A 14,478-nucleotide genomic window follows, 5' to 3' on the forward strand; every position below is an offset into this window, starting at 1 on the left:
ACATTTCTTAATTAGAGAATGAAGACTCCTTTTGCCAAAGAATAAGAGCTTTGCAGCAAGCAAAACTATGGTTTGGCTGAATTCTACAGGCAACTAAGATGATCAGGCTTAGCATGCAGTATTAGGGAGTTATAGTGTTTGCAGCTACAGATCCCACCACCACACTCCCAGTCAGAACAGTAATCAATTCCAAGAACAGATGTTTACATTTCCTCTGGAACGGTAACACCATGGCTGAGAAAACAGTGTTCTCTGAAACGATATACAAAAAAAGAAAAGGGGGGAAAGGCTAAAAAGGAGAATTCTGAAGTTCATTGTTGAGAGCTGGTCAAAGTAATCAACTAGGGCTGGTAGCACAGACTGTCACAAGTTGTTCTTTTAAAATTCTCATTGCTTTTCTTTTATATTTTAGGGTGTATTTGCTTTCAGGAATGGCTAAAGGCACTCCCCCAAGACAAGTTCAGACATCATAAGAGTGCATCTTCTTAAAAAGAAGGAAAAAAGATGGATTTATGTCATTCATATCTCAATTGGGTGCTAAAGCACACTATCAACTCACCAGTGCAAAGGCTGATATACTGCAGGTTATTACAAGCTTGAAACCAAAGAAACTAAGCAGTGAATGAAACAAAGCTGAGCCTGAAACAACTTCCAGGTCAATCAAAACCTTTCATGAAAGACATTTCCCTATTCTGAAAGTTTGATACAAAAAAATGAAAAAAAATACCAATATTGAAACAGAAGACAAACCCCCTAAACAGCTGTATATCTTAAAGGCAGATTTTGGAGAAGGATTCAGTGTTAATGTCAAAACACAGTTTCCACTACAAGCTCAAGAGTTACTATGGTGATATATCTGCAGACTTACTAGCAGAATATATTTGCAGAATTCTTCTAAAGGTTCACATCTGTGACAACAATCCTCATGTTCTAAGCAACATGCATGTTTGTTTTCCTATATGAAAAGGTACCTAGACATTTTACCAGGAGACAAGTTGTGTTAATGTGTATGGGTGCAGGAAGAGCTCATGTTTCTGTTCTAAATAGATGCTTATTCATGAAGTAGCATATAGGAGCTGACTAAACATATCTCCAAAGCAGATTTCCATCTTACCCTTCAAAGCAGTAATTAAAACAGACTTACGGAGGGAGGTGGAGACTCCCGGCCAATCAAAGGTGTGTTCTCACATCGGGGGTTCTGAAAATTTGCATTCTGGCTCCTGAGGGGAAGGCAAGAAAGAGTAAAGCGTGAAAAGGTCATTCACTTTCTGGTTTACAGTATTTGTGGAAGTCAAAAAATAAGGTGGCTGCATTTGTTGTGATCTTGGAATTGTATACACAGAATGTAATCTGTGAACTGAGCCTTAACAGGCAACTGCTGCTCAACAGCAGATTAGGCTGGCGGATGTTATTTCCTTGGCTCAGTAGGCAGGCAAGAGATGTACCACTCCCATGAAGAGTCCTAGCCCTGTGGTTATGTCCAAAGATGCACATCATATGCCAGTCCAAAACACGACAAAAACATGCACATTATTCTGAGTTGTCTCTAGGCAAAGAATTATCTCATATTCCATATTATTAAAGCTTATGGAAGATGTTCCATTCGTTCCATTACAGAGACAATGGTGGAAATACATTAAGCCAGGGGTGGTGGAGCCTTTTTCAGACCAAGGGGTGGTTTCATTTGGGGGGCAAAAGGGGGCAGGACAACAAATGCAATGTATCTTTGTACTACAGGCTACTTTCTTAACATATTCACACACCTGCTTATAGCCCCCACATCCAGAGAAGCAAGGGGCAAAAACATTCAGTGTGCAAAGCAGGGCCAGGGAGGAGGGTGGCCTGGGGTGAGTTCTGAGGAACCAGACAGTGAGGCTTGAGAGGCCACATTTGCCCTGGATCTGAGGTTTCTCACTCCTGTTTTGAACACACAGCATCTCTAGTGGCAAGTGTTTCCAATCTTTAAGTACCACTGAGTCTTTTCCCATTAAGCTCTGCAAATATCAGTTTATCCACTTGCAATACAGAAAGATATAAATAACTTGGCTTGCAGCTGCAGTCACATACAACTCCCTTTTTGGTTCTCCAGTAGTAAGTAACTGCTGCCTTCAACTGTATCCATACATTATCTCTTAAACCAAATACCAGGATCCACTCAGGTACAGAGAGCTGCAGAACAGAGCCTCCCTCCTTCCCCCCCTGTTCATTCTCCCACTGTGAATATGTGAAACTGCCAGACCACAGGCCCATTCAAGGACAGTACTACTGACTGACAGAGCAGTGGCCCGCCCTGGGTCTCAGGAACAGTCCTGCTACTCAGCTAACACTTTTCAGTGGAGATGTCCCTCTGGATGCACATTACCCACTCTATGCACTGAGCACCATCTACTCACATGTACTCTGTGACGGGAGCATTGCTGACTGTGTGCGCCGCTGCTGGGATGCTGGTCTCGCTTCCATAGCTGCTCCCACAGCTGTAAAGACTAGGCATGTGCACCCTGTACAAGTTGTCGTGCGTTTGCCTGTTTCCTTGAGCAGTCGATTCATCCTCTCCATCATCATCTGAACTCCTGCAGACGGGAGGAAAGTTTCTCTTCAGGGCTGCTGCAGAGCAAACCAAACCAAGCACGTGGTGTTGCTTCTCCTCCCCCCTCTTTCCCCTGCTTCTGAGTAGTTCAGTACAGCAACAGCTTCCTTCTCACAGCAACCACCTCCCCACAGAGAAGAGAATGACTCAGACCTCCCACAACTGCAGCCTGGGCTTTCAAAGCCTGTCACATTTCTTCCCACAGAGCCTGCCAAATAACTCAGAACCAACAAAGCAGTCTTCCAGGAGCTGGTGCAGGATAGCTGGGGCTGATGGGGATTGCAGTCCAAAACAGCTGGAAGGCATCAGGCTGGGAAATGCTGGAATACAGGGTGGCAATGAACACAGCCACTGGATGCATAACTAATCTAAGGGGCCAGTATAATATTAAGACTGTGGGGTAAGGAGGCGGCCACACATACAGTCACCTTTTTTACAAGTTAGGAGATTGCCACATTCTGTCAGTATTATTAACCAGTGCTGAAGAATCTCGGGGATGTTTTATATGAAGACAGGCCAACTTCTAGCTTCTATTTTGTGTTTGTTTACTACAATGTCTTCTAACTGGAACCTGGGCAAAAATAGTGGTAGTGGCAGACACAGATGCCAAATGGTGGCTCAAGAGCTGAGGCCAATTGCCTACTCTACACCTGGAGCCAGCCTATATCCAAGTTGCTGCATTCCAAAGATCCTAGCACAAAACACAAGCTGCCTGGCAGAGTCTCACAGACACTTGGTCAGAAGCAACTAATTCATATCCCTATTTTATAGAGAAGGCATTCTGAGGCTAAGAAACAGGTGATTAGCACAAAACCAGCCATGGCAAGTTTTGCCAGGTTTTAATGGGTTCATTACTGAGTTAGAAACCCTTGCCAATCCATTCCAAATCACCCAGAAATCTACCAGTAGATCCCAACTTACCTTCTTTCTATCCTGTTTTTCCTAACCAGAGGATTTAATATTTGTGTCTACACCTGATATGATAGACAGGGGAAGTATTTCCCTCCTATTTGCAGGGTTTTTTTGGTACAACAATCTGAGGAACTTTTTCAAAACAGCTTTGTAGATATTTAAAGAATAAATGCAGACTCCAAAGCTCACAGAAATAATGAGCAAGTGATAGAGACACTTTGAAAAGTAAAGCTATAACCAACCAGGGTGGGGGATGGACTACATTGTATTCTGAAAGAAAAGTCACGAGAAAAAAACCTATGCAACACAGGCCACAAGTGTGTAAGGGGTCCAAAGAAGGCAATGATTAGAAACTTTTAAGTAACAGACAGAATTGGCATGTGGCTTTCGTATGTCTGAAGGAAGAAGAGGAGGAAGGGCAAAGACTATGGTGCCAGCAAAACTCTGCCTGGGCTTACATAACCAGCAGCTTCTCTGTGGGACTCAATAACCTTCTCAGGTGAAAGACTGAGATCATTCAAAGAGTGATCAAGGAATTTGGTTTCCAGACAACAGTTAATTGGGTAATTTGAAATGTGTTCCACAAGGTGGCAGTGAACATTTGCTGAACAACAGGAATTAAGGGTCAGCAACACAGCATTTTATGTCTCCTGAACATTTTACAGGTCAATCTTATTAAGTGGTCTTTTTGACATTAAAGACAATCCTAATCACTCCAGGAAGACTTGCCATCCCATACCAGTCAGTCCTTCCCAAACTGCATGACATTTCTCTTTTAATGCGTATTTTGCATCCCATGGACGTCTTATCCTCTAAACTTAGCGTCTTGAACAGTACTGTTGGGTAGTGTGAGGAGTTGTGGCTAATAATGTTTGCTTGAGATGACTTAGTGGGTGGATTTTAGTCCAAAATCTAAAAGACTGCCATGCATAACACTTCCTTCTCTGCTCCATTTGGCCAGTTTCTCTTCACGTTGCCCTGCCGTGTACTGCTTGGGTAGTTTGCTTACATCACACAGAGCTGTCAGCTCCTTTTCCTCAGCCTCTGGAATCCCAGCATGTGGATGACACACAACTATTTTCCCTTTTCATCTGATACCAAAGGCGCTGCTGTGGTTTTGAATCGCTGCATGGAGACTGGATGGGGTTAAGGGCTAATAAACTGAGGTTTAATCCAGATGGAGACGTTCCTGTTTAAAAACGAGATGGACCCTAGAAAGGAGATTCACTCCCCTTGAAGAATCAGGTTCGCAGTCTGGGAGTCTGCTCCTGGAGGCAGCTTTATACAGTGGTACCTTGGGTTACATACGCTTCAGGTTACAGACTCTGCTAACTCAGAAATAGTACCTCGGGTTAAGAATTTTGCTTCAGGATGAGAATGGAAATCGTGCTCTGGCGGCGCGGCAGCAGCAGGAGGCCCCATTAGCTAAAGTGGTGCTTCAGGTTAAGAATAGTTTCAGGTTAAGAACGGACCTCCTGAACGAATTAAGTACTTAACCCGAGGTACCACTGTACCTGGATGACCAGGTGGCAGCGATGGTTAGAAGTGTCTTTGGCCAGCTGAGGCTGGTACACCAGCTGCACCCATTCCGAAGGAAATGGACATCCAGGTTATTGTAACACAGTCTACATGGGGCTCCGACTGAGGAAAGTCAAAGTGTGGACAATTAACCTTTAAAACTTTAAATCGTTTCTGTCCAGGATTCCTTAGGGATCACCCTCTCCCCATATCATCCTGCTTGCTCCCTAAGGTCTGAAGGAGAGGCTCTTCTGTGTCCCATCTAGAGTAGAAGCACGTCTCAGCGGTATAAGATAGGGGATCTTCACAGTGACGGTTTCCAGATTATGGAATGCCTTGCCCATTGTGTATTGTTTACACTGAGTTGCAACAGCTCTTCAGTGTTTCAGACTGGGGACACTCCTAGCCCTACCTGAAGATGCCAGAGACTGAAAACTTCTGCATGCAAAGCAGGTGTTCTAGCACTGAGCTATGGCTGCCGATTCCTATCTCTTGGATTTGTAAACAACTTAAGACTTTTTCTTAAAAATACTGGGAGGCATATACAATTATCTAAATAAATAAATGCATCGTTTTATACATTGTTGCTTTTTATAAAACTGAACTTTAAATGTTGTAAGTAGCTGCGAGTGGTGCTCTTGTGCCAGAAAGAAGAGATATAAAGGCACCACTGTTCCCTCTGTTTATGTGCATACCTCTTTTGCTGCCAAGTGTGCGGGACGCTGCACACTATAGAACTGAACATGAGGGCAGTGACAAAGGAGAAGAGAACCAGATAGATAAGCCCTTCCACGCCATCATAGCAGAAGCCCGTCAGAGATTGTATGTAATCCTAAAAGGAGAGAAACAGAGCAAACTTTTTCAAGCTCAAGATGGAAGGCAACACTGCCGCCTGGCCTCCCACCTGCACAATTCCTCCATTCAAGCATGTGTAGTAACACTGTGTTTTATTTTGTGAGACTGTCATGGGAGCTTTTAAAAAAATGGTTCGCCTTCTAAAATTGCACTTTTTAAAATGCAAAAATAATGCAACAGTATAAATAATAAGAAAAAAGAAATTCCAACCCTATAGTTCTTGGATGTATTGCTGTAATACCTTAAGCATGTTATTACTGGTCATAGCAATAATTTATAAATCTCATCTATTTTTATTTTCCAGGTATCACACGAGGATGCTCCAAAGGAAATCAGAACTGAAAGAACTCTAACAAGCAGTAGATGCTGACTTTTCATCCTAATGCTTTCTACAGAGACAAATACATTAAAGTCAACACACAGTTATACACTTGAGAGCTACCATGGCATAGTAGCCAAGAAGTGAAGACAGGAACCAGGAAGTCACCAGTTCAAGTCCCACGTCTGCTACAGACTGAACTAGGTAGTCTTAGGTAAGCTGTTCTCCCTCAGCCTCAAAACTACCCACCTGCAACGTGCAGACAATGATAAACCTTGCATGGTTGTTGTAAAGATTACAGAGCTAACACATGCAAGGTACCCCTGAACACTACTAAGTATTATTAAAGTTACAAGCACACCAGAAAGAAGAGGAGAGGCACACTTCTCTCTCCAGCTGTTGCTTTTCAAAATCAGTCTTAGCTAAATATGTACATCATAATCCAGGTGTGCTGCTGCCGCCCTGCCTTCATGCCCCTTCAAGCTTTACACAGAACCATTATCAAATCGTTCCAATGTATCTTTGCTGCCAAAGAAAGGCCAAAATGGCATGCTAACATTGTTTTTTTCCTCTAATGGGGAAGGCCACCAGATTCAGCTCGTGTAAAAGTATGTGCCGCTCATGGTGTTCGAATGCCCTTGTTGAATAGTGAAGCTCAAGATGAGACAAGCTGCCTTGGGCTGAATGCAGAGTTCTCTGTTTGCAAGTGCTCTTGCGCTAGTGGACAAGTGAGTTTTAATGTTGCACAACAAAGGAATCCTGCTTATGCATGCTTGCACAACAACATCCCACTGGTGCAAAATATATCATGAGCGGAACAAATAGACTACTACGTGACTTTAACTTAGCGCTACATTTGATACAACCTCTAGGTTTCGTGCAGAAAATACAATCAGGGCCCACCTGCTTTTCTATATTCTGTCCTTTCACAGTACACCATATCCCAGCTTTTCACACCACAGCTCTATAGCTACAAGCACCAAGTGATTTACTGTATTTCCTGCCCATTGGTACTCACCAAATGCAGACTCCGACAGTCCACCAGGGCAGTCAGGTGCTGCAGGTTGCTTTCGGTGGTATTCAGAACTCCCTGGATTTGACTGATGTGCTCCTAAAAGCAAAGATGTTAAGACAGGAATTGGAATGCAAAGCTGGGCATTTTCTGTACTGGGTTTGTGGAAAGGAATAATTCACCAAGCTTTACCTTGGAAGCGGGGTATTCTTTGACGGCAGACTTCATCAGCTCTAGCACATCATCCTGCATTTCTACTAGGACCTTGTGGCTTCCTGACAGCTTCTGCTCAACACAAACACCATACCTCAGTCATCAGGGCCAAGGCAAGTCAGCATGCATGCAATGACTACATCTCGATTTGACAAGCTGCCCTAAATTACTGAAGCACTGTCTAGAAGAGTAGCCACCAGTATCCTACACAGGAGAACCGTAGTGTGTCACACTGTGAATTAGAAGCCGGCAGGATGGGGGTGGAAGGCCCCAGGTTCAAATCCCGCCTCGGGCATAAGGCTTACAAGGTGACTTGGTCAGCCTAAGCTGCCTCACAAGCTTTCTGAGAGAGGAAAGGCAAAGCCCTTTTGTGAAAACAAGACTCCGAAACAAAACAAAGTCAGTCTTTATAGTGGAATTTTGTGCTTCTTTCCAGGTCTGCAGGTTTTCTATGTACGTTGGAAAGTGGGTGGCAAAATTCAGAGTTGGTGTTCCATGTTTGTAAAGAAAACACACTCCAATTAGCAAACTACAGGCACACCAAAGTTTTCATTACATAAACACACCCTGTGGTTTGCTTGTTTTCCTTGTATTATGATTTATTTTTAAAAATACGTGAAGGAGACACAAATTTCGTAGTCTAAATTGTTTTCAAACGTTGTGCCAGGGAGATTAGCTTTATGTACCGGGCCTTTGGGCTTTTGCTGCAATACCCTGTGTGATTGCTACTCAGATAATTTACCAGAGAGCCTGACCTCCTGAGAGAAGACTGGGTGACCAACCAGGCTGCTGTCCCCATAGGGATCATTTTTGGTTTCTGCACCTGGAAGGGGGTTGTGTGGTGACCTGAATTTGAAGACATGGGTCAACTTCCATAGCAAATAGCTGTTTTCACATTAATTAAGAGCCCTTCCTTGCTGCTCCCCTAATCAAATATTGGCGAGCGTTTCCTGGCATTTGCTTTGAGAGCAGATGAGATCATAGTGAGACATGGTGAATGGCCAATCCTCCTGCCCATTGTTCTCACTACATTCGTTTGGGCTCTCCTTTTTAGCAGCAGATGAAAAATGCTCTGACGTTTCGGAGAAGCTAGCCTGGAGACTTGCTGCTAAGACTCCTGGTCATGTCAAAGTACAGCTTAGCGAAAGAGAAGTGTGTGGGCTGAGGAACTCACCTGCTGAAACGGATTTAGGGAGCCAGCATTGCAGACAAGATAATAGTTCAGAGTATCTGTCAAAAGGGAAGACAAAAAAAGGGGTAGCAATCAAGGCTTCATATCTGGCTCTGGTTACAGCTTGCTATTCCTGTAATACCTGAATATTTTGTTCTGAACAACCTGCCAAACAGGTATGCCCTAGAAAAATTGCCAGAGGGGTGGGAGGATGTGGCATGAAATGAAGCTCAATGAATCTTCAAAAAGGAATAGTCTCAAATGTGATGGTATTTTAAAAATATTGCCACCACACAAAATTTCTCTCCTGCAAGTCACATCTGTGGCACCATATTAAAAAGAGACAAGGCTATTTTAAAAGAAATTTTTAACTAATCACATGACTTTTCTGGAGAAGCTGTTCAAAAGTATCACACCACTAAGAGCCGACAGTCTTCCTCTAACCTCTGCATCAAACATAATGCATGATGTTCTCCCTCCTACTCCTCATGGAGTGTAAAAAAGGCTTTTAAAAGCAAATATTTGAACAGATAAAAATGCTGGTATTGGGATGGGGGGACAAAACAGGTAGGCTGGCTGAAGAACTGGATGGGGGGCAGAAAAGAGCCAGGAACAAAGTGGAGGGGGGTGGGACAGAGTTCAACCTGCACCAGACACCCTGCATCTCTCTCTCTCTCTCTCTCTCTCTCTCTCTCTCTCTCTCTCTCACACACACACACACACACACACACACACACACACGCACACACGCACACAAATGTGAGAAAGCAGACTTTCTTTTACTCTCAGGTGTATAAGCTGCATTAAGGCACCTAACTTTGGCATAACATCCAGAAGAGGACCTACCTCAGGTTGATACAATACAGAATAAAGTCCTTTTAAAACATGAGAAGGGCCCTCACACTGCTTTCTCACCCAATTGCATATACAAGCACTACTACTACTACTACTACTACTACTAATAATAATAATAATAGGTTTCTACATTATTCCTAAGCACTGTCACCGAAAAGGAAAGGAAAACGAGCTCATACAACATTTCACAGCCTGGCTTTTAACCCTTTCTTGATACAGATGCGGTGGGAGTGAGTTATGCACAACCAACCATTTTCTCCCCGATTTGCCCTGGCAGAGCCGCTCTGAACCAGTTTTAATGGGATTCCCATTTTTCACCCTTAGTCTCTCTGGCTCAGCTTCCATGCCTCCTTCATAAGGCACGGTCACTGACAACAGCCACAAGCAAACAAATAAAAAAGAAGGAAGCCACAAGGAAGCCTATGGGACTTGTATTTTGGTCTACACACCCTACACACATGGTGAAAAGGAGATGGGGGGAAAGCAGTTATTCTAATTGACCATGGTTTTGTAGGGGAAGAAAAAGAAACAGCCAGAAAAGGGGGCAGCAGCCAGTGAACAGAGCTGGCCAGACTTTCTCCTTGTTTCACTGCACTTACCATTAATATTGAACACAGTTTCCAGAAACCAGTGCACACGCTGGAGAGACAGCTTCGTATGGGGCCGCCTGCCTGCTAACCAGGGAACCTGACAGCTGTTATTTATAATTCATTAGCCCGCTTTGGGGCTGCTTCCAGCTGCTGCACCTTCTCATCCCCCACTGAATTTCTCTTTGGGAGAACTTGTGCTTGCAGCTCAGCTGAGCCAATCCAGTGGTAATCAGCAGAAATTGGGGAAGTTGCAGGACTCCTATGTGTATTCCCCAAAAGGGGTTTTGCCATGAATGACTAGGAATGGACAGCTATCCATCAGACTACTAAGCATTTGACCCCAAGAAAAAAAACCTGTGTATCCAGGTCTGTATTCATGAGCAGGCCTTTCCAGAGCAAGAGCAGAGTCAACATACTAGCACTGTGTCCAAAGCTATTCCTCTACACATGGCAATGTACTCTCATGTATGCATCAAGCCACAAGGGGAAACAGCAAATTCCACTGAACCTGAACACCCCTGGATTCTACTGATGTTAACTCCTTGGTAAGGCTATGACTTGGGGTAAACATGTGTATGTCAATTCAAACCTCTACTGTTAAAGTCATTTATTTACAGATTGCCCTTCATCCTACAGGACCCCAGGGCTGTGAACACACAAGACAAAACAATGCAACAATTAATTAAAAATGTAATTGAAACACCACACTTGGCGAATAAAACAATTCAGCAGGAGCACAGCCATGCCCACTTACAGGCCGCCAACAAAGGTTGTGTGAACAGATGCGTTTTAAGCTGTCATCCACAAACCATCAGTGCCAAGGGCAGCCTTTATCTCTAGAGCAGAGGAAGTTCCACAAATTGAAGGGCTGCAGCCCATGATAACTGATTCATCATTCCATGGTTATGGGAACGCTGCTCCAGCCAAGAAACCACAGGACTGACTTTAGGGTACAGACCAGACATTCTTTCAAAATGCCACAAGCTAGATTGATGCACACAACACACCCCTTGGATGAGCTCACAGCCAGACATGGATGGGGAGTGCTGCAGAGAAGCATGCAGGCTTAGGTAGTCTAGACCTGCCTTAGGTGACCATTGAACGCATCAGTGAAATAAAGACATGCTGCTCCACACAGCATTGGATTAGTAATATGAAGGAGTAGCAGTGATCGACAGATTTGAGAAGCAGGTGCACTCTATTCCTGGAGCATTCATACAGCTTGAATTATATTGTCACAGGCCAGACTCTTAGGTATGCCAAGAATAGCTTGCTATACTTTTCATTCAGTGCTTGAGCACCGAAACAGAAACATGGGAAGTGGGTCAAAGCAAGTACCTCACAGAATCCATGTCACACAAGCCATGTAGCCCATACTGATCCTGTATATTGCCACATGTGGTGTAGACATGCAGGGATGGGGTGGGCTCTGGATGCACACCCATCTAAAAGAGTGCAGATGTGTCTCTACTGCACACAGACAACTCTGGATGACTTCAGGACACTAGTGTGCTTGCCTGCACCTCAGTGATTCAAAGAGAGCGACAATTCTGATGAGAAGGAGTGAAAAGTCTCTGTTTAATGCCAGTTTTCTGAGAGGGGCATATCAGCAAAGTGGGCTGCTCTTAGGCGAGCCTGGAGAAATCAATAATTCAGTGCAACTACCCAATGCATGAAGAAGTTGTGCTGTGCGTGCGTATGACTTGTCTATTGGGTGGGGGGAAGCCACACTGACAGTTCTGGAAATTGAAATCCTGTTCGCAGAACGTGCATAGCATGAGTGGATGGGAGAACAGGCTGCCCTGTCAGCACCCCTCAGACACCACCTAGAAATCCCCCACCCCCACAATAATTCAGTCTATGCTGTCTATCTAGTACAGTGGTACCTCAGGTTAAGTACTTAATTCATTCCGGAGGTCCATTCTTAACCTGAAACTGTTCTTAACCTGAAGCACCACTTTAGCTAATGGGGCCTCCCGCTGCCGCTGCACAATTTTTCTGTTCTCATCCTGAAGCAAAGTTCTTAACCTGAGGTACTATTTCTGGGTTAGCAGAGTCTGTAACCTGAAGCGTATGTAACCCGAGGTACCACTGTATTGGGTTCAACATCCAGGGAGACCAGAAAGGGGTTCCGGAGAAAGGGTTATTTTACTTTAAGGGGTTGTTATAATCGAGTGCAAACCCTGATTGAAAGGGGATGGGGAAAGATTCAACAACCTAACAGGGGTCAACAACCTGGCCCCCACAAAGCCTTCCATGGGTGAACTTGGGCAGGCTCCTCAGCCTCTGAGCTTTCTTTTCTGTTTTTTAAGTAAGTCTCTAGCCCTCCAAGAAAGTTATGGGACAAAATGTGCAGGCACCTTCCAAGTGATTTCTGCGAAATGAGAGTGCAGCCACCTTGTATATCTGTCCTGGTACTAAGATCGCCAGGCGTGGTTCTCTCTCAGTTGCACAATGGGATAGACAAAGGCATATTTAATCAACCCTCATCCTATTCACGCTACATAGGGAGCAGAGGTGATTCAAGTGACCCCCTGACTCCATTTCAGAGGGAATGGCTATGATGGGACCCATGAAGCTTAAGCTTATTTTATTTATGTCATAGAATTTGTACACCGTTTGATTGTAAAGCACCTCCAAGCGGTTTGCAAAAATACAGAACAATATGGAGACAAATCCACAACCATACTTTAAAATATACAGAAGTTTAAATGTTGGTGTTCACACAGCACAGGAAGAGGTCCAAACACCAAGAAGAGGTCTGCTTGTGCCTTGCACCTGTCAAAACTTGTTTGCTGCTAAGGGAAGATGATAATATGGAGTAGAGCAGTGTTTCCTAACCTTGTGCCTCCAGCTGTTTTTGAACTACAACTCCCATCATCCCTGACTAGCAAGACCAGTGGCAAGGGATGATGGGAATTGTAGTCCAAAAACAGCTGGATGCACAAGGTTGGGAAACACTGGAGTAGAGAATCAGCAGAGGGAAGAGGTTTTTAACCCTTTCCCCACTTGTTGCTTCTCCGCTCCAGATCACTAGGGAATGGGGTGTCCTGAAGTAAAGGAATGATGGGGTGGTGGTGTAAACTAACCACCCACTTCCCCACTACAAATCAATCCCTTGCAAAATGAAGGTTCTCCATTAGAAGCAGTATATTGGTTTTTCCAGCTCAGAGGGGATTATGACAATACATGTATGAAGACCAATGGTGATGAGCTCAGAGACCTTGACAACTACCAATTAAGGGAAAGCTTCCCCACGCTCTCTAATTACTTCCCTCCTCCGCCCATCATAGACCTGTTAGAAAGGAGAGACTTTTCAGCCCAGAATCATGGCGTCTGATGCAGCATCATTCCAGTCAGTTATCCAGAAACAAAACATCTTATTGTACATCACCCCTGAACTTTACTGAATCACTTGATAATAAAACACAATCAGCTGGAAGGACTGGGGCTGGCAAATGGCCTCCTGCCTTGAAAACAAACGTATTGGCTCCACTGGGGTTCCCCTAGCAGTGCAAGATGATTATCCCATCAGCGTCCAACTCTATTGGCCTTATCATACTTAATGAATACTAGATGAGCTGAGCATAAAATAATTTAGCCTTCCTGCACACCAAATTGCTTCATTTCCCTCTGCTCCATTCCCCCCCCTCCACGCAGCATGTGGAAAAACAAAAAGGATCTCATCTCATCTCTAAACTGTGAGTGGAGAAGATGATACACTTAATCAGATTATCTTCTGCGCCATTTATTCTGCTTAGATTTGAAACATGCCAACATAATTTGGGTATATTTAAAAGCATTTCAATTTCTGCTATTCATTGTTGTTGTTTTCCAACAGGAGGAAAAATGCCACACTATCCTACAATTAAATGCAACTATGGATATAAGGATCATGCATCATACAGAAGATCACATCTATCGGTCAGGCTGGGATGCTATCAAAACAAGCAATTTATATCCCTGATTAGGAAAAGCAAGCTTGATTTTAATTTCAAATTTTCTTCAGTCAAGTTACTTATGGAAAATTCCCCTAGCAAAAGCTCTCCAGCTCAAGGATCTCTTCTGTATTTCTTAAACTCAAGTTGCCTTAGCTAGTCCTGGGTCTTGGCAAAGGGGAGACACATCTGGCCCCATCCATCCACCAAAGTAGGACTAGTTTGCTTCCCCATATCCTGCCAGAAAAACAACAACACACTGAGCTCCAAATGGTATTGCAGAACTGAAGGGAAGCATTTCTCTGGGGAAATATGTGTGCATCTTATGGAGCGAATGCATGCTGCGCAGCTATCCCAGAAGCCAGAACAGCAAGAGGGATCGCTGCTTTCACTGCGCAGCGATCCCTCTTCCTGTTATGGCTTCTGAGATTCAGATTTTTTTTTTTTCTTGTTTTCCTCCTCCAAAAACCAGGTGCGTCTTGTGGTCTGGTGCGTCTTATAGAGCGAA

The 14,478-nt window shown here is 44.0% G+C and overlaps 1 protein-coding gene across 3 annotated transcripts in view; it reads right to left on the bottom strand.

Moving 5' to 3' along the window:
* The window catches only part of TTYH3 (tweety family member 3), an 84,767-nt gene that overhangs the window by 14,633 nt on the left and 55,656 nt on the right, over positions 1-14,478 (bottom strand). For all 3 annotated transcript variants that reach the window (XR_014151055.1, XM_081839835.1, XM_081839836.1), the window contains exons 8-13: positions 8,591-8,646; positions 7,396-7,488; positions 7,210-7,302; positions 5,713-5,849; positions 2,394-2,570; positions 1,145-1,220 (exon numbers count right to left, since the gene is read on the bottom strand). Coding sequence is in view for 2 of the 3 variants with exons in the window: in XM_081839835.1 (XP_081695961.1) it covers positions 1,145-1,220; positions 2,394-2,570; positions 5,713-5,849; positions 7,210-7,302; positions 7,396-7,488; positions 8,591-8,646 (632 nt within the window). In the remaining variant the exon portion in view is untranslated. The remainder of the gene's footprint in view (positions 1-1,144; positions 1,221-2,393; positions 2,571-5,712; positions 5,850-7,209; positions 7,303-7,395; positions 7,489-8,590; positions 8,647-14,478) is intronic.

Source organism: Podarcis erhardii (genome assembly GCF_964252035.2).
Source record: "Podarcis erhardii genome assembly, chromosome: 14".
Classification (NCBI taxonomy): domain Eukaryota; kingdom Metazoa; phylum Chordata; class Lepidosauria; order Squamata; family Lacertidae; genus Podarcis; species Podarcis erhardii.